This window comes from Pleuronectes platessa, chromosome 19, assembly GCF_947347685.1.
Source record: "Pleuronectes platessa chromosome 19, fPlePla1.1, whole genome shotgun sequence".
NCBI classification, from domain to species: Eukaryota; Metazoa; Chordata; class Actinopteri; order Pleuronectiformes; family Pleuronectidae; genus Pleuronectes; species Pleuronectes platessa.
In genome coordinates, this window is record NC_070644.1 from 15,215,238 (window position 1) to 15,234,863 (window position 19,626).

Genomic DNA, 19,626 nt, shown 5'->3' on the forward strand with positions numbered 1-19,626 from the left:
CATCAGACCAATAATGTAAATCATGATAAATACTCATGTTGTTAAGAGAGTTGAGCTATGAAGAGGAGATGTGCTTTATTCAAGTGTTTACAGTACAATTCATGAAACAAGGCAGGTTAACATTACTGTGGCTTTTAACACGGTGAAGCAGTTAGACCAAAATGCATTGAAACAGGACTGTGATTAAACAGTCACTTTTCAATAAGGGTTCTTAATCCTCAAGTCACATTAAACAGGCTTGATCAGGTTATATAAGAGGATATTTAAGACTTTGGGTGGTTGAAAGGTTAAATAAAATGATTTTAAATAGTCAGTTGAGCTTGTATTCATGATATAGTATTTACTCTGAACTACATTCACTGGTACGTTGTCCAAAAGCAGCTAAAGGCACTTGAGTGCATTGAATTTGTAGAAGAGCATGGCACATTTCCCTTTTAGGGCAAATTACCCACTGCATTAGAAACAGTCTCAATGAGGAAGATATAAACACCTTTGTTCCGTCTACAATATTCTCAACAAAGAACAGAACTTTCGGTCGTATTAAGGAAAGTTAGAAGTTATAAAAGTGAATTTTATCTTCACACACACAGGACAGACACTAACATTGACAAATGTTCCCCATAATTATATTGCAATGTCTCTTGTAAGGATCTTGACAATTGACTTTGTCTTCTGTGTTAATTAAAGGCACATTATAGAAGAGATACAATCTGGGTGAATTCTAACAACTAACGCTTGAAGGATTTTTTGTCCTGAGAGTCTGTCGAACCACTTTCAGCCACATTGTGAAAACAGTGCAACATGGAGTTTTCCCAACGACCTCTGGAGTTGGTCCATTCCTACCGGACATGAACTGCTCTCATCAGATTATATTACCACACAGATGATGTGTTTCTCCGCCGTTAACTTTAAGACTTTCTGGGTCTTTTCTCTTCAGGTTTTCTAAGCAGCTCCCCGATGGACAGAGGGAAGTTTTCTGTTGAGGAACTCCTCGACATGTGGCCAGATCTTGTTGGTTTCTGTCCCAGAGAAGGTCTCGAGCACACCTTTACTCCTGGAGAGGAAAGAAAGACGGAAAATCATTTTCTTACCATCAGAAAAACCTGCAGATACTATAGATCTACCAGTATTACCTCCATGAAATGCACTGTACCACAAATAAAACATGCTGAATAGTGTTGAAGTTAAAATAAACCCTCCACCCCATCCTTCTGAAGTTTCATGCACTTTCATTAAATGATTAACGGCCTCAAACTTTATGAAAAAATAAGAATAAGTGGAACACTAGGTGAGCATATATCCCTGTGGTTTTAGGGAACACAGAGTAATATGTTTTCCTGCCCTAATTGGTCCAGAAATAGAAATGATGACGCATGTACTTGTAAACTGGGTCTAAAGCCTCTCAAGTCCAGTATTTGTGCTTTTGCCTGCAAGGTTTTGTTGTTTCTAGTGAACAAATGGTTTATTTTATTAATGTATATGCAGAGAGGAGAAGGCCTAATACGATTGGCTGCAGCCTTTTACCTATGTTAAGATATTTATGTGGACTGCTCTTCTTTCAGAAATCATATGGAGCTCATCTTGCCTCTTCTTGTGATGGATGCAAAATAAATTATTGTGGGAGCAGAGTCCTAGTGATCTAAAACTGTTTTTAAAAAGTGTTAATGGTTTAATTTGTGTGTGCTTTCCTACCTGTAGTACTCTAACACAGGCTCTGTCAGGGTTTCATAGGACTTCAGTCTTCGTGTTACTGTCTCTGGTGTGTCATCGTCCCTCTGGACAAGAGGTTCTCCTGTGACGTCATCCAAACCCTGGAGATAACACAGGGACAAATTATGTTGTTAGTGACACAATTACATCAAAATGACCCACGCACAACACACTGTAACACACTGTATATGTTGTTGTTGTTTTTAATGCTTTTGTAACTGCAGAATAATAGCGAGCGATATCATACATTAGGAGTTTTGAAGAGGAGAAAAAAGGAGAAGTGAAGCTGCTGAGACAGAATTGCTGAATGTGAACGTGCTTGTTGTGCAACAAAGAGCAGGACGCGTCAAGCTCAAACCCAGAGACACAGAATGTGGGAATGTAAACACTGCTCAGGAAACACAGAGTGGTGCCAGAGGGGAAAATGAAGCTGAAGAATGTCAAAAGATTTCTCAGTGCGTTTTAGATTTTATGCATTTTCAGGCTTTGATAAACAACACTGTGTTTCCATTGTATTCTTTTGAGGGTAAACACAACCCAGCAGAGCAGCAGGCCATCACGCTAATGATGACCTAATACAGACACAGTAAACATTAATGGTGGCTCTGTTCCGCTCGGGCGTACGAGTCCTTGAGTTAATATCCAAAATTCTGTTAGACATTTATGAAGATAGAGAGGATGTATTTACAGGGACTTTAGGCGGATTGAAATCTATGTTGTAGACTCTGCCGCTGGGAAGGTGAGTCCAGCGAGAGGTCAGCCTCTGTTTGATGGTCTGGAAAGGAACGTTGAGGTTGATGACCGTGTCCACACTGTAGGCGTCGTCCAGCGTCTCCGCCTGGGACACCGTGCGAGGGAAACCTGTAGAGCGAGAGAGAGACAGATGGAGGAATGGATAGGAGAGGAAGATGAGGGCTATGATAGATTACTGTGCCGGGATGTGAATTAGGTCAAAGAGAACGTTGCCCTGACAGCAGTAAACTAAATAAACATCCATATGGAGGATTTTCCAAACAACTAGATGCACTTACCATCAAGCAGCCAACTGCTCTGGCCCATGCCTCTCAGGTCACTCAGGATTAGACGAGACATGACATCATCGGGTACGAGCTGACCCTGATCAATGCAGGACTTCAACAACAGGCCGAGCTCTGTCACAAAAAATCATGCGAAGAAATTAATGCTGTTTTAATCACCCTGCAGAAATAATGTTTAGCTGCTTCAGGCTGCAGGAGCAAACAGAGGCATTTATGTGTACTCTGATACAGAATGGGACATGTTTTACTGCAAAGCTTTTAAAGTTTTAAAGGGATAATGCAGGTTAAGGATTTTAAGGCATGAGATTTTTTCTCCCTGTTACTTCCACTTTAATTGGTCTGAGTCCAGCAAATGAAAGACATTTCCTGACAAGCCTTGAGACACGAATTGACTGTGCAACTCTGATGTCACTAGTAAGGAACAGAGCAAAGGGTAAAACGGACCATAAAACTTGGTTAGGAAACTTACATGAAGAAGTTGAGTAGAATTTTACACAGAAATGAATTCATGATGTTACACAACATTGCTCTACATACAGCTAAATAAGTTTATGCTTATTTTGTGTTTTGTACATGATAAATCCTAGAAGGGCACTGTGTTTATCTCATACCTCCACCCAGGCCCAAACGTCCCGTTATAAAATCACATCTAAATTCACTGGACGCATGTAATGGGCTCTTTCGAGACTTTTTTTGCTAAAAATGTTGCATGACCGAGAGCAAGGTGTCTAGAAAGCAATAGGTATTGCTGCAGGGCTTTGGCCAAACAAATATTGGTTCAGAGATATTTTAGGAGAGTTTGTCTACAAGTAAATGGATTCATCTATTGGATAGATTAGATAAGAGTTTATCTGCAGCGCTCACACCCAAAAGAGGTTTTACTACAGACGTGGTTGGTGTGGAACAGGTCTCAGGAAATGGAAGGTCCCGGCTGCAGATCCAAGGTCTGTTTGGGGGGGAATTTTACAAGAATAGGTGCTCTGACTGCTGCAGTGGAGCGGCTCGGCTCAGCTGCCAGCCACAATAAGGATTTCAGTTTAACCGGTTCACAGGCACTTTGCAGTATGAAACTTCAACATGGGCATGAGGAGGGGAAATGCATAATTTCATAAATAATGAGTATTTCCACAGCCTCAGTTCAACCCTGCAGTACACTCCTCGGTTTAACCAGTCCTGTAGTTGTACTCCGTAACACGTCTCCATCTGTAGCTCCTCCTCTCAGGGAACAAAGTTGCACAGGCTTTCCTTATCTTACACCTTCCTTTTATCTTCCTCCAAGTTGAGTTTGAGAGATAGTACGGCCTCATTCCAAGCACCAGGTAATGTTGGCTCAACTGTATCCAGTGCAAACACGAGGCAAAATGCTCCGTTAGCACATGCTACCCATTTTGACCTTGACTGAAGAGAAGCCAGCTTCCTTTCTACTCGTATTCCTCTATGGTAAAGATAAGAAATGAACGTTTAAGGAGTGGACCTCTTATCACAGTAGTCCAGAAGACAAACTTAGACAGCAGTTATTATTCTACACAAAATACTTTGGAGTGAAGTATAGTTTAATTCAGGATAATCTTTCTTGGGGTTTAAGCCCAGTGATAAGTTTGTTGTGCTCTGCGGGAGGGAAGGAAATGCCTCCTTTTGATAATATCCTTGCAGCCTGCTGATTTATTAAAAACATGTTAAACACGTGCAGATGTTGTTCCAGATGATAAAAACACTGTCTCGCTATTTGTCAGTCGCGTCTCACCAGTTTGAGCGTTGACGTTGCATCTCAGGATGTCCCCACTTGAGAGGTGCTTCAGCACGAAACTTTTGGTTATGCGCGCAGACACTGTTCCTTTCCCCGATCCCGGAGGCCCCATGATGACAGCCCGGAAAATCTTGTGGAGAGCCATCATTCAACGAACGACGTATCGAATTGCTACGAGAGGAATATCCGTATAGTTCCCATAAAAGCCCACAGCACCACCTCCTCCTGTGGATGCGCAGCCAAGTCCGGGTCCGAGCACGTTTCTCCCCCAAGAAATGCGCAGCGTAACCAAGAGTGGGCGCGTCTTCTTCAGCGGAGCTAAACTCTCCGCGGACCTTGACTTGTGTTTCAGTAAGCTCCGCAGAAAAACAGGAGGAAGAGGAGGCGGAGAAAGAACGAGGAGGAGGAAGATGATGAAGCAGCACAGGGAGACGAGGATGCGGAGACAGTCTTCTGACGACGCACACGCAGTGAAAAAGAGCCGAAATGAGCCAAACTTCCCGGCCTGGTCCCAGTTTACGGTTTAGTGGAGAGGTATTTATTATATAATGCGGTTATGTAATTGGAGTTTCCTACTGGCGGGGAGAGCTGGTTGGCAAGGTTGAGCGGATTAATCCTCTCCTAATCTCGATTCAGTGCACAGAGCTGCAGGTTTACACACAAACCTGAGGTGAACGACAACATGCTCTTTCATCAGACACACTCTTCATATATATATATATGTATATATATATATGTTTTTAAGGAGTTTGGGCACGTCAAATTAATTAAATGTTGTTTTCATATACATCATTGATCTAATTCTGACTACTAGTAATGAAAACATCAATAAAACAAGGTTTGTACATATCATACCTCTATATTTTATTTATATAACATATAAGTATATATACAAGTCATTTCATAAGAGTAAACATGATTGAATATAAAATATACATATCATTGTTCTACTCATATTCTATCTGTATATCTATCTATCTAAGCATTCATATGTATGTATCGTTATCTTGTATACATGAAGCACAAATACAATATACACTCACATCAAAGTACACTTTGATTAATTAGCCTACTTTTCTCTCACCAAAATATTTTGTGTATGTTATGTACATATTCTCTGTGTTTTATTTAATTTTTCCCTTTACATTTACAATAAAAGTAAATAAATATATATATTGTACTTTAACATGTTCTCTTGTCTTCCTGGTTTTGACTATCTGCTGCTGTAACAAGTGAATTATCCCAGCATGTGATAATTTAGTTTTATCTTATTTAAATTATCTATCTATCGATCGATCAATCAATCAATCAATCAATCAATCAATCAATCAATCAATCAATCAATCAATCAATCAATCAATCAATCAATCAATCAATCTATCTATCTATCTATCTATCTATCTAATATTGTAAAAGGTCTGACAGCAGGTTCAGTTTCAGTTAGTTATTTTGCATCTATTTACGAGCCTTGACAATTCTGATCTATTAATCTGTGTCAATATTGATTATTTCCCCTTTTGTTTACGTATGAATCCGGTTTTGTGCCTTTAAGGCTAATCGTCATAATCCAACCACGCCCACTTTGTGTTACTGAATATGAATCTGGCTCCACCTAGCGTCTAGCCATAGCACGGCACTGTTTAGAAGAAAAAAGAAAAATCGCTTATGTCCCTCGCGCGCTGCCGTACTCGTCCCCTCCCACCACACGCGTCTTCCTGGGCCAACACACGTGGACTGGATTCCCACTGACGCTCGAACACAAACAACAGCATGGCCAGCCACGGACTGGACTACGACGGCTGCAACTTCTTCAGGCAGCGGCTGGTGCTGTCCACGCTCAGCGGGAAGCGGGTGAAGATTAAGGGCATCCGCTGGAAGGAGGACGACCCGGGGCTGCGCGGTGAGTCTCCCTCTCTCTCTCTGCCCCTGCTCCCCCGCGTGTGGCGTCGCAGTTAGCATCGAGGCTAACGCTAGCTGTTACGCAGTTGGGGAGTGAGGCTGGTCAACAGGGCGTCGGGCGTGGGGGGGGCGAGGGGATGGTTGCGGTTAGTGTGGGACGAAGGCAACAACAGCCTGCTGCAGTGAGTTTGTGTGGTGTTGTTGTTGCACGAAGGGAGATGTTGTTTATTCCATTTTGGTGACTTTAACTCGACACATGTGAGTGAGGATCGTCCGAAGTTTCCAGTGTTATGATCAGGATTGAACTTTATTGACTTCTTATCTTCTGGTGCAATATGGGAAAAAACTGAAATAACGCATTCGATTTTTATTAGTAGTATTGTTGTTATTGCTGACATTTAGTAAGTTATGGTAGACTTTGCTTAAACTAAGAAAACATGTATTGTTGTTGTTTGCTTCACTGTGTTTTTCCTTCCTCTTCCTCTGCAGATTTCGAGGCCAGCTTCATCAGACTCTTAGACAAAGTGACCAATGGCTCCAGAATAGAGATCAACCAAACAGGTGAATGATGACATGAGGTTAAACTGCAGACTATATGGTTTATAAGACAGCTGGGTTTACTGTCAGTTTGTGAAAATGTGTTGAGAGATTCACTAAGAGACAAATACATATTTAACCTGAAGTAATTCAGTGTTTTCCATTATAATTTCCCCCCTTATATTCATGTCGTGTCGTATTCTTTACAATTTCACATCCGGCACATGTCAGAAAAGTCATCAAAGCCCCAAACATGGTCTCACATACAGACTCTCTGGGATATTCTATGAAAATGTGGGTAGTTCTGTGCATGTCTGAAAGTGTGGCACTCACTGTCCTCGTTTTTCTCCCCTCTCCTCAAGGCACTGTGTTATTCTACCAGCCTGGCTTGCTGTATGGTGGCGTGGTGGAACACGACTGCAGCCCGCAGCGCTCCATCGGTTACTACCTGGAAGCGCTGCTCATGCTGGCTCCATTCATGAAGAACTCCCTGAAGGCCACTCTGAGAGGAGTCACCAACGACCCACTCGACCCATCTGTGAGGATGAACACACTTCTACTCGTTGTGTCCTACATTTGTCCGTCTGCTTTTCTTATGACTCGACTCTCATGATCAAACTGGGTGTGGCCCTGATTCATGCCTCTGCAGAGAATATGTAAACCATGTTGTGGATAAGTGCACGCCTCCTCAATCCAAAAGGACACTGCCCTCTTGTGCACACATCATTATGTGCAGTGATCTGCCAGTGTCAGCTATGTTGCAGAGAAGAGCTGATGTCTGTAGAACAAACCACAACAGGTCAGGGTCACATCCAGGCTGAATCTCTAACAATTCAGAAAATTTGCTCTGATTTTTATCTGAAAATCTGTGGCCACTGAGATTGTTTACCTGTTTTATGTCCTCAATTGAAGCACTCAGACACTGCATCACCCATTTATTGCTCTTTTAGCATAAAAAAAAGAAGAGGATAATGTCAACAAACCAGACAAGTACAGAGAGGCGTTGTCATGGAAACACTGAGCCGCATCTGTGCTAGTTGTTATCGAGATGAGAAATTATCCAGTGCAGACTTTTTGTTCTTTTAGTTTGGCTTTCCATTAGGTAGTTGCAGTTTTAAATCCTTTGCAGACATGTTGGGATGATTTTCAGGATTTTTAACACAGTTTTGTCTGCTTCAGGTCGACATGCTGAAGTCCACTGCTCTTCCTCTGATGAAGAAGTTTGGCATTGAAGGAGAAGGTTTTGATCTCAAGGTGAAGACATCATGTTGCATTTTAAAAAGAATGAAATGTATATAATTTTTCTGTGATGTTTCCAGCAAATGCAAATATATAGTTTTTCCTGCTACTTCGCTCAACCCCACTCTCTCTTTCTGGCTCCCTCAGGTGGTGAAGAGGGGGATGGCACCGGGTGGAGGCGGAGAGGTGGTGTTCACGTGTCCTGTCCGCAGAACCATCAGACCAATGCAGTTCACCGACCCAGGAAAGATCAAGAGGATCAGAGGAATGGCGTATCCTTCTCAGGCCGTGGTTCATCTGTACACAGGCAGATGTTTTGTTTTTTTCAGAGTTTACAAATCTATAACACAAAGAAAAGCAACAGAGAAAGGGGATGGTCGACTTCTTGCCTATAAAGAACTTAAGCATAGGATTGAATATCAAAAGAGTTGAAGGATTTTCTTTGGACAAAAAACAGCTAGTTAGCCCACAATTTCCCCCTTGGTTTTAAAGGTATTTGTGTCATATGCCAGTGAGTTGTTTCTTGAGCTGTTTAGGAGAAACACTTTTTTATCATCAATTTGTATTATTCTTAATCATGTCGTTACGCTGTAAGACTACGATTTTCTTTTGACAAACTAACACCGTTAAATGAGTCGTGAAAGAGCCTTAACTTTTGAAACCCAGATATTCGGTGCGAGTTTCTCCTCAGATGGCAAACAGGATAGTGGACTCAGCCAGAAGCATCCTAAACAAGTTCATTCCAGACATCTACATCTACACAGACCACATGAAAGGAGCCAGCTCTGGCAAGTGAGTACCTCAATGTCCTTTATATACATTAGCCAGTGGTTTTCAGCTATTCTATATGTGTCTGTTAGTCTAATACAAATAGATGCTCAGTGATTTATGTCTGTTAATTTTCAGGTCTCCAGGTTTCGGCTTGACGCTCGTGGCTGAGACGCTGAACGGCTCCTTCCTCAGTGCCGAGATGTCGTCCACGCCTCAGGGGCAGGGAGACATCATACTGCCAGAGGACCTCGGGACGAACTGTGCCAAGCTGCTTTTAGAGGAGATTTATCGGGTAAGAACAGCAAATCCCAACGTTTATAATACAAATTCCCGATCTAATAATATACTCTAAATATTAAAATATAGATAAAAGGAGATCTCCTCTCCACTTATCTTAATTTGAAAAACATGTCCACCAGTAAACAAAAATGAACTAAACTATCTTTACGATGAAGACTTCAGATTTGTCTCAAGACATTATCTGTTAATTGTCCTCATGAGCGCAGGCTTAGGTCCAAAGTACCAGATATTGGCCCGGATCAATCTGTTGGCAGATTTATCAGTTCTGTTGAACAAGGAACATCTTTCTTTTGATTTCCAGCGTGAAGAGCGTCTTTATTTAAAAAGGAGTGAAGATGTGCTTTGTGTGTACGGGTGGGAGACGGAATTTAACCAGGCTGGCTTTAGCGAACAAGACACTTTGCTCATTGGTGCATTTGCTCACATCTTTGCCCACACAAGGTTTCCTGTGTCTCTGTTTCTCTTACGCTGCTGAGGGCGGTTTGATCAACTAACTGATCTAAAACACAACTGCCATTCCTTCTGTCATCCAACAAGTCTCATATGGGTTTACAGAAGCTTTCAACACCAAAGTCTTATTGAATACATTTCCAAATGTATAGTTTTATAATTTATAACATTTTTAATTTAGTCTCTGTACTGGAAAATATCCATTATTTCTGTAAGATGATAGGCAGACACTGCACGCAGCAGCTGGAGAACCAGTTTTTTTCTGCCGCTGCACAATTCAGAATTCTTGGGGAATACCTGACATACACAGACATAATAAACCCAAAGAGCAACAATGAGATTTACTGCCCCTGTTTACCAGCGTTCTCTGGATAATGAGCATCCACCCCGGTCAGGAATTCAAATGAGAAGCAGTTTGTGGGCTGACCCAAGACATAGAAAGCAACTAAAGGGCGTTTCCATTCGAAACCGCCATGTAAGTGCGTATGTTAGAAATGTTAGGGTTGAAACTTTATTGTTTTATCCAGAGACGCTGAAGATGGCAGATTTTTTTTTTATCTCGCTCAGGACGATCACACAGTTGTTAATCTTTTGCTTTGGTTGAAGACTGTCTACCCAGGGGCCTTTTTCCTTAAAAAAACAAAAATAATTGTGTTATCCATGGAATACTCTCAAAAAGCTAAATGACAGCATAAAGATACTGATTGACAATCAAAGAAGAAAAGCTTTCGTATAGGAAGTAGCTCCATCTTTTAAATTCATGAATTATTCTCTGTCAAAATCAGGGGACAGTGACTTGCAGCTCTCTTCAACAGACGGGCCTGTCGCTACTTTTCCTCTTTTTAAGACTTTCTTAACAAAATCAACAAAGATCACCCTTGTTTTATAAATTGTACACTGTCCTTTCTTTGGGTTTCTGGCAATAAAACCGCATTAATAATTATAGCTTTCATTTCCATGTAGTTTTTCCTCAGGTGTGACTCACAACAGGAATTGCAAGATAAAGTAACTTACTATAAACACATACAGGCACAGATAATGTCACACAGGGGGCAAAAGAGCTCACTTCATTAGAATACACACAATTAGATCCAGTGACTCTGTGACTTCAGTTTGCTTCCACATGGCTCTGCCTCTCAGCCCTTTCTCATCGGAGCCATGTGAGTCCAGTTAACTGGTCAGGGTAGAGCTGATTAACTCTGAAAGAGCAATATTGTTGGATGCGTCTTCTTAACTCCCAAGCCACAGAGCAAGGAGCAAATGCTTCCATTCAGCGGACATGGAGCATGGTGGATTATTAATAATCTGCCAATTGGTAACCGCGGACTGTTCATTTTTTTTTTTTAAACCAAGAAAGGGAAAGAAATTAGTCGGACTTGCATTAAAGGGCATGGGCGTTCTGTGTTTGTGCGCAGGTCTGTTTGCTTTAGGGTTAATCAGTACAGTCTGCTTGTAGTAAACCAACGCTACACGATGGACATTTTGTTTTTGGAAGAAACGTCAACACTGGACAGGAGCTGATGTAAGTGGTGCTCTCTGGAAATGTTTATTACAGAAAGATCTTCTCTTTAAATGTGAGAGTTTTGTAGTAAAGCGTAAATAAGTAGTATTAACACAGTGGATATTGGATGTAAAGGTTAAATCTAAAATCATTGTTTACCACGGTTTTGATGATAATGATTATTGTTTTTATTTAATTGAATCGAAACAAATTCAGTTTGTGTTTAATTCAGAAAGTCTCTGGTTGTTTTTCTTCAGTCGTACAAGAAATGTTTTGCAGGCTTGGGTTGGGATCGGTCGAAAGACGATGTTGACCAGGACTCTAATGGTCACTGCAAACATCAGATTTCTCCTTTTGTTTTTTACTAAATTCACTTTTCATTGCAATGTAGAACTCACCTGACTTTTTATCCACCGACATATTGTTTGATGGTTTCGAAATGACTTTGCCGTTTCCTTTAGGGATTCAAGGGACTTTTTCACGAGGCCTCGTGCCTGATTGGCTCTCTGCCTCTTGAGACATCTTAACCACGATGTCCCTATTGGAGGCAGGGCCTGACACTTATTTTGAAGTGGAAAAGTTAATGAAGTTTGTTTTTGTGTAGTCCGGATCAGCAACTCGGCAAGGTAAGGTGCTTGGGTACAACTTAATCTCCATGGCTGACCTTAACGTGCTTAATGGAAAATGTCAAGAGAAGTCGTTGAAGCTGGATAAACCTTCACTTGTCAATTTAGGATTTTAGGTCTCAGTTGAGTTTTTCACTGGAGGCAAACACGGCATGTTTCAGTTGAAATGTCTTGAAAATGAACTCATTATTGCATCTAGACAATGGGAAGTAAATACTGAAATCATTTTGTAATTAAAAGTAATAATCATTTAGATTGATTCGATCAAACGCGATGATGTAATTGTGAAAGTTGAATTATATTTGTCAGGATTTTTTGGCGAAGAAGGAATTGATGAAGATGGGATTTTTTTAACAAAATCTCCACCTCATCAACTTTTTAAGCCACGTCGCCATATTTCTGTGGCTGTCTTAGTGATTTGATTATCTAATTAAATCATATTCGTGCTGACAACCGTTAACATAATACTTAGTGACTGCGCCACATGCACTCTGACAATGGATCCACAGTGATTCTGTTTAGCTGCAGTCACACATCACGGCCATTTTTAAGTTTCCTTCACTTTCCAAAATCCTCTTTGGGTGTGTCCAGTTTAGAAAATTCCTCTTCATACTGGCTGGGAAATAGCGAATTGAGTAATCAGGAGGACATGTGCTCACTTGGATCGGAGAGTGGATCCTCTGTCCTCTGAATATCTCATATGTCTAAGGAAAAGGACACAATTGGGCAACGGGCCGAGAGTAGAGGTCAGGTTTTCAGGAGCAGCAAAACGCAGGATTATTTAGGAGATTTTTCCAACTACATTACAGGAGACATGAAGGGAGGGGCACTTCAGTAGGAAGTGTCATGTGAGAAGATCTGCTGCAGTTGGAACCTGAAGTCACAACGTATGCCTCCGAAAAACTTTAAACAAATGACCCTCCTCAAATGTGCTTGCAGCTCTGGGCAGACATTTGACTTTAATTTGGTTCTGAGTTTTCTCTCTGTTGATCTGTGTTTGAGTTGGAGACATTAATTCAGTGTCCAGAGATTCCCTCTGTGTTTTTTCCAAACACAGATGCCCACTGTTGGACGTCAGGGGGTTGCTGAGTTCTTCCTAATCACCTCCATGACGTATGTCTCTGTTGTTTTTGTTGCTGAACCGCGTCGCCCCTCCTCTTTCTCTGTTTTAGGGTGGCTGCGTGGATTCGTCCAATCAGAGCCTGGCACTGCTCTTGATGACCCTTGGCCAGCAGGACGTGTCGAAGGTTTTACTCGGACCCCTCTCCCCGTACACGTAAGTCATTGTCCCAGTGAACTTTACAAACGAGTTAATAAACAAATGCACAACATCACATTTAGTTATTCTTCTACCAGTCCTCTCCTGCACAGTGAACTGAAGTAATGAACAACAGATGTGATACATATTCACATAATACGTGAGCTTTGTCTATGGATTTTTATATGTTTCATTCTTTTAAGAGAATTAGTGCAGATCATGGTAAACAAGTCACTAAGCACAACTGAAAGACTTTAATGAAGTTAAAATAAATATGAGTTGCCGATTGTGCATTATAGTTATATCTTTCTGAATGTCTGATGAAAGATATTTACATTAAAAAATGTTTCTATGATAAATGACAGAACTAAATCAAATAAAAGTGTTTAATGATTGAATGACCACAGAGTTAATTTCAGACGTCATCTTCACCACTAACCAGGATCGAACTATGAACTGTCCATTTTCAGTTATCATGGTACCGGTGCTGTGTTCCTCTCAAGTACAGTACTATGATAACTGAAGATTGGCAGTGCCATCACAATCCATTCTTCACCTCACACAGGTAACAAAGTCACTGCTGTTTTTTGAAGAGCTGCGATTTGAATACAGTTTGAATGTATTTAAATAATTGTTTTGCTTGTATCTGTTAATGTAAAATGTCTTTCCCTTATAATAAATTGTATGACATCCTAACTTTAAGATTGCACTGTGCATTAGAGACAGAGTATTGATTTTGACTTTTTCACTTGAAGCAGAAAACCTAAAGTAGAACCAGCACACCATGTTGTAGAATCTTAATGTATTTAATTTATTGATATTTTTAATATGTATTTGATCCAAGAGTTAACGCCTGGCCTTTGGGATACGCCATAAGCAGAAATGCATAAAAATGAATCTGGAATTTAATTTCCTACATTAATGGCTCTGTCAGCAAATAGCCGCGGCCGGAGGCATTAGGTCGTCAGGTTTGTCCGTCACATTTTTGTGAACGTGACCTTTGGGGGATTCTCTTTAGATTTGGCGCAAATGTTTACTTGGACTCGAGGATGAACGGGTTTGTTTTTAGTGGTCAAAGGTCGGGGTCACTCTGACATTGCAAAACAAATGTCAGCCTTTCAAACACAGTAAACACAAGTCCAAAAAATTCTTCACTTGGACTCTACGATGAAATGATAATGGTTTGGTGGTCAAACGTCAACGTCACTCAGACAATGCAGAACATGTCTTTGGCCACAATTCAAGAAGTAGTTTGTTGTTTTGACAAATGTCAAAGGAAGGGATGGTGTTTTATATCCAAGAGGTTCAAGGTCAATTTCAAAAATAGTTTTGTGGTCATTATTTAACATTGAGACCATATTTCCTGCATCCTGTTTCTTAATGACTCTGCTTCCTCTCTCTTTGCCATTTCTACAGAATCGAGTTCCTCAAACACATTAGAGATTTCTTCCAGATCATGTTCAAGATCGAGGTCCAGAAGCCGTTAGATGACGAAAGGAAAGGAGGAGACAAGGTCCTGATGACCTGTGTAGGAGTTGGTTACAGCAACATGAACAAAACTCTAAAATAAAATATTTATTTTTATAGAAATGCTTTGGTCTTGTATCACATTGTCCACTCACATCCCACAGTAAAATATAGTATTTTTATTAAGGTAAATGTGAAAGTTATGACAATCTCTATTTGTGTGCAACTGTTAATAATACACTAGAAGATATGTTATATTAGTTACATGGAATACAGACAACTTTACACATTAAGATATTTAACAGCATCTTCACATCAGCTTTTAAAGTCTTGATGTCTGCATAGTTTTGAAGTTACATCTATGTCTGGTTGCACATTACTGGAATTCCACCTTTTTAAAAAGCTTTTCTAGGTTCGTTCAAGTTATCTTCAGTGTTAGGAAAATATATCAGGAATGAAATGGTCAGTGACTTTTACTTCTTCCCTTTTCTAATGGAGTAATGCTGCACTGTAAACCATATGTTTCTCATCACAGCAGGCAGGAGGAGTTACTCATCTTGGCCACAGAGATGCTTGAGGGCGTCTCCGTAACTGCCTCCAACTTCAGACTGCAGAAACGTGATGGGGAAAAAAAATAAACTGAAATTTGTGTCTGTGGTTTTAAGAACACGTAAACAAAATTCATGTCCCACATTTAAAATAAGATGCATTGACATCTAGCCTCATTCATTTATAGTAATATGGAGAGATTGTTAATTTGTATGTGGGTGTATGAACTGACCTCCAACTGGGAGTAGAGGGAAAGTCCAAACAGCTTCTTGTACTCGACTCGGATGTCCATCAAATCGATCTCTGAGCGACTGACGATGATCCTGGTGACGATGCTCTCAGTGGTCCCTGCACCCTGGATGAACCAAAAGTTGCAGATGACTTTTATTATTCATCCCCTCCCTGTATTGTGCAAGAGCAGCCACTTCTGGGCCTGCATAGCTTTGCATTACTGCTTATGAGCCTGTTGACGCTTTTAAACCACTGTTTTGCGTTTAGTGGGGGCTTAAACGGGGGCTTAACATTCCTTTCCACACCAGCAGGGATCAATACAACTGTCTGCCGTGCATAAAACAGGCACAGATTAACTAAACAATATGTGGATTTGGCTGCTTACCTTCATGCTCTTGAAAAGCACCTCCGCGAGGTATGCAGGAACGTTCTTCACGCATTTCACTGCACAGACAAATCGGTCGGGTGAGATGTATGTCGGATTTGCAGTGGTTCACTATCACGTAACAGGGAAAATTGGACCACAGCTTCGTGTTATTTTGAGAATTAGTGACATGTTTTTCTCACCGATAGCCACCAGCAGCATCTCCAGGTCTCCAGACATCTCACCTTCAATGCTCTCCTGCAAAGTCTTCTTGCTGATGCTCTTGTAATCGACCAGAGCTGCCAAAACAACACAGAGATTTTTAATACATATTTTTTTTGTCTTGTTGAAAATGTAACAGATTTGAATTTATGGCGGCACAGAAGCGGAATGGCTGCGTTGACCTATCGATCAGTGGTCCGGTCTAAAATATCTCTACAGCTGTTGGATGAACTTTCATTAAAGTTTTTACAGTTGTTTATAATGTCATTGGATGAAACTGTAATGGAAAATTCCCCTGATCAATGTCTTATTCCTGTCCACTGATCTGATACAACATCTATCACTTTCACCTACTGTTGACCTTTATTTGTGCAGCTGTGTGCTGGATTTGATTCCTCTTTCTATAACAGTACCAGAGAGCAGACGGTTTGTTTTTGCTTTCTGTTATGTATCCCATTCATCACATTGTATAAAAAAAAACTCCTTTTTAACTTCTATTGGTTTCACTTTGAGTCAAGTTGCTGACTGTGTAAACCTCAGCAGAGCCAGTTATTAAACCTCTAAGAACAACTCTGGTCTGAGAAATTCATTATTTCAAATCTCATGATAAATTTCCACGACAAACTATAATGACTTTGACTACATCTTTAGCAACACCATGAGGTGGCCATTTTTTGGCTTTTGGCTAAATGTCTTTCAAACTACTGAACAGAAAGTGTTGGTGACCCACTCTGCCGGAGCTGGGGGATGCTCCTGTGACACAGGACGTCAATGAACTTCTCCTCATCCGTTCCCCACTTCTTCTCCCCTGCTTCATACAGCACCTGGGAGGGAAGAGAAGGGGGCATGAAAAAAACGAGGGTTGACTAAACACATATCGATGGTTTAAATGTAGAGAATGTACCTTAGCATCGGCTTTAGCTTTGGCAGCATCCACATGGGTGCTCTCATCTCTCTTCCCCTGTGGCGAGGAACAGAGGGAAATAGAAATGAATTTAATCTTGTAATTTAAAAACAATATCCATGTCACAATTCAAAGTCCGAACATCCTAACCCTTTAACATTGGTTTTTAACGTCATTACAGATCTTGTAGAAAACAGCTTTTCTTTACTATTCACCAGTTAGTTTACTTACTTAAACTTACTTAAACTTACTTACTTACATATAAAAAAATCTTTAAAATGTGATCGTGCATGAAGAAAAATATGAACATTTATTTTTTCCCCATGACATTTTGAATATAGGATTGCTAATAAAATGTGTTGTTAGGGTGTTTCTGGAAACACCCTCTGATACCATGTCTATGTTTTAATTTGAATGTACAATACCTCAGCCAGTATGAGCAGTCCTTTTCCAAACTCTCCAGAAACCTCCGACTCCAGATCCTTTATCAGAGAATTTCCCGTTTCTTGAATGAAACACAAAAGAAAGATTGAATAATCAGATGACAATAATCTGCTTTAGCAATAATTGGAAAGTTCTGTGACATTACAAACACAGACCTGCCAGGTAAGCTTCAGACAGAGCTTTGATCTGTCGGCTGGACCTCGAGGAGAAGATTTCTGTCAGCGTGGTCTCTGTGGTGCCGGCTCCCTTCATGGGATTCACAAAACACGAGATGCAAAAGTGAATGATAGCAATAATAAAAAATCATGTGGTTCTCAGAGGAAAAAAGTGAATATTGTCACATTTTATGAATCCATTTCATGTTTAAAAAAATGCACTGTCCAACTTCTTTTCACGACACACAATCTTACCTTGATGGCTTTTATAACTTCACGACAGTCAAAGAGAGCAGGGGGTGTTACCAAGGCCACTAACAAGTCCTCAAAGTCTCCTTGGGTGTCGCCCTCCAGGTCATCTACTAATTTCTGATGGAGGAAGGTTGATAATACACAAATATATTACTCCACTCCTCATTTTCTCCTGGTCCCAGAATGAATATACTTCATTTAGATAAACATGTAGTGGTGTAATACCCGTCCTGTGGCCTTCTCATAGGCTTTAGAAATAAGCTGACGCTGAGCATTGGTTCTTTGGGTCAACACCTCAATCAATGTTTTTTCTGTCGTACCTGTAAAGAAGAGGAGGACACAAAAAAAGCTCACAACTCACCCTGCACGTGGAAAGTGAAAGTTAATACAACTTTTCAGAAAAGTTCAAGCTTGTTCCACAAACTTTCACAAGAGCAAACTTAGTGAAATATAACCCTTTATATGATCAGAGTACTTCACATGTTTCTCTGATTTAAGGTCTATAATATACAGTGTGCTGATAATGATGAAGTCATTAGCTTACCGAGGCCCTCGATGGCCTTCCTCAGTGCGGAGACATCTTCATCCACTTTAAAGTTTGGCTTGTCCTTTACAGTTCCTCTTGAGCCGGACTGATATACACAGGCACACACATTCACAGGCTCATGTACCATGATCATCACAGTACAATAACACATCCCTATGTAGTGGTCAATACATTATTATACCGTTGATAATACTATATATCATGTCCCACTTACTGTCATGGTCAATGAGGAGGGAGAGTCTAAGAGCAGATCCAAGTCATCCTACAGCATGAGGCAACACACATATTTACAATATCACCTATAATTTCTCATATCCAATTTAAACCATAAAATCTCTTTGTGAGCTGTTACTCACCCACACAGACATTTTCGTGTATTTAGAGAAAAGTCTTCAACTATAGGGAAGAGAAAAATAACACAGAAATTAAAGATTTATCACTACATAGTGATCTAATATATTTCCTCACAAATGGACTCCTGGTTCTGATTGTCTCTGCACAAACATTTCTCCCAGTTCATCCTCTGACTTTCACTTATGACTCACACTTACATAAAAACAAAAATCCAGTGATTATTCGAATAAATACTTCCGCGTTTTTCAACAATAACTTCCCTTTTCTGACAGTCAAACGAAGTTGAGTAACCTCAAGCCCACGACATGTGTAATGTCGATCGCAGAAGCCAAGAATACGATTTTGTTCCGGATCAACAATGCGTAAAAACGCATCAAACAGCGGAGAGAACAAACGTTTACGTGCGTAAAAACTGGGATCAGATGTAAGATAATTGATGTTATTTATTCTTACCTGAAGCGAGAGGATACAGGGTTGATGTCCGAGAAGGAATTTCACACTTTGACAAAATCACCACACCTTTTACAGCCAGAAATCCGGAAGGCAACACCCATGAGAGGAGGGAGGTGAAACATGGAGACGTCTGACTCCTCCTCGTGTGTACACAGAGCTGCCATGACTCAGGATTTAGAAACAGGATTTATAATCTTCCATCCTTCTCTGTAACCTGACTCACTCCTGCAACAGTTTATCTGATCTTATTATAAAGTGACATCATCTGCTGCACATCTATTTGAGTTTAAAACACAGAACAGACGTGAGGAGAGTAAAGGCAAATGTATTTGCATAGCTTATTATCATACACAGGGGTCATTCAGTGTGCCCTGTAGGAATAAAACAAGCATAGAAGTACAGATGAACTGCATCAAAACATTATAAACATTACATTAATAATAAAGTATAGAAAAACACAAATCATATATCAGATCATGTCTAATTAAAGTGAAGGATTAAGTGATGGCACTGGATAATAATAATAAACATTAGCATTTCATCCTGTTTAGTTCACCCAATTAGTTTTTTATTGTCATCATAAGTCATAATAAACCATCAGCCTCTGTG

The 19,626-nt window shown here is 40.4% G+C and overlaps 3 protein-coding genes across 5 annotated transcripts; 1 reads left to right on the forward strand and 2 right to left on the reverse strand.

Moving 5' to 3' along the window:
- Nucleotides 1-50: 50 nt before the first annotated feature.
- ak3 (adenylate kinase 3) lies at nt 51-4,983 on the reverse strand. The gene is made up of 5 exons (XM_053411918.1): nt 4,492-4,983; nt 2,742-2,861; nt 2,399-2,571; nt 1,693-1,811; nt 51-1,054 (listed from the first exon to the last, which is right to left on the reverse strand). The coding sequence occupies exons 1-5, from the start codon at nt 4,640-4,642 to the stop codon at nt 943-945; spliced, it is 675 nt and encodes a 224-aa protein (XP_053267893.1). The 5' UTR covers nt 4,643-4,983; the 3' UTR covers nt 51-942.
- A 1,190-nt stretch (nt 4,984-6,173) lies between these two features.
- rcl1 (RNA terminal phosphate cyclase-like 1) lies at nt 6,174-14,665 on the forward strand. Of its 3 annotated transcripts, none has more exons than XM_053411863.1 (9): nt 6,174-6,394; nt 6,883-6,954; nt 7,293-7,468; nt 8,110-8,184; nt 8,317-8,441; nt 8,836-8,961; nt 9,076-9,232; nt 12,990-13,093; nt 14,492-14,665. In XM_053411863.1, exons 1-9 carry the CDS (start codon nt 6,265-6,267, stop codon nt 14,643-14,645), a joined length of 1,119 nt encoding a protein of 372 aa, XP_053267838.1. In that variant the 5' UTR covers nt 6,174-6,264; the 3' UTR covers nt 14,646-14,665. The 3 variants fall into 3 exon arrangements, with proteins under 3 accessions (XP_053267838.1, XP_053267839.1, XP_053267840.1); XM_053411864.1 differs by lacking the exon at nt 6,174-6,394 and adding an exon at nt 6,527-6,651; XM_053411865.1 differs by lacking the exon at nt 6,174-6,394 and adding an exon at nt 6,538-6,575.
- Nucleotides 14,666-14,706: 41 nt separating this feature from the next.
- On the reverse strand, nt 14,707-19,138 carry anxa3b (annexin A3b). The gene is made up of 14 exons (XM_053411866.1): nt 19,018-19,138; nt 18,567-18,606; nt 18,425-18,472; nt 18,208-18,295; nt 17,889-17,983; nt 17,667-17,780; nt 17,412-17,502; nt 17,238-17,317; nt 16,813-16,869; nt 16,639-16,732; nt 15,890-15,985; nt 15,708-15,766; nt 15,324-15,446; nt 14,707-15,150 (listed from the first exon to the last, which is right to left on the reverse strand). Exons 2-14 carry the CDS (start codon nt 18,576-18,578, stop codon nt 15,091-15,093), a joined length of 1,017 nt encoding a protein of 338 aa, XP_053267841.1. The 5' UTR covers nt 18,579-18,606; nt 19,018-19,138; the 3' UTR covers nt 14,707-15,090.
- Nucleotides 19,139-19,626: the final 488 nt, after the last annotated feature.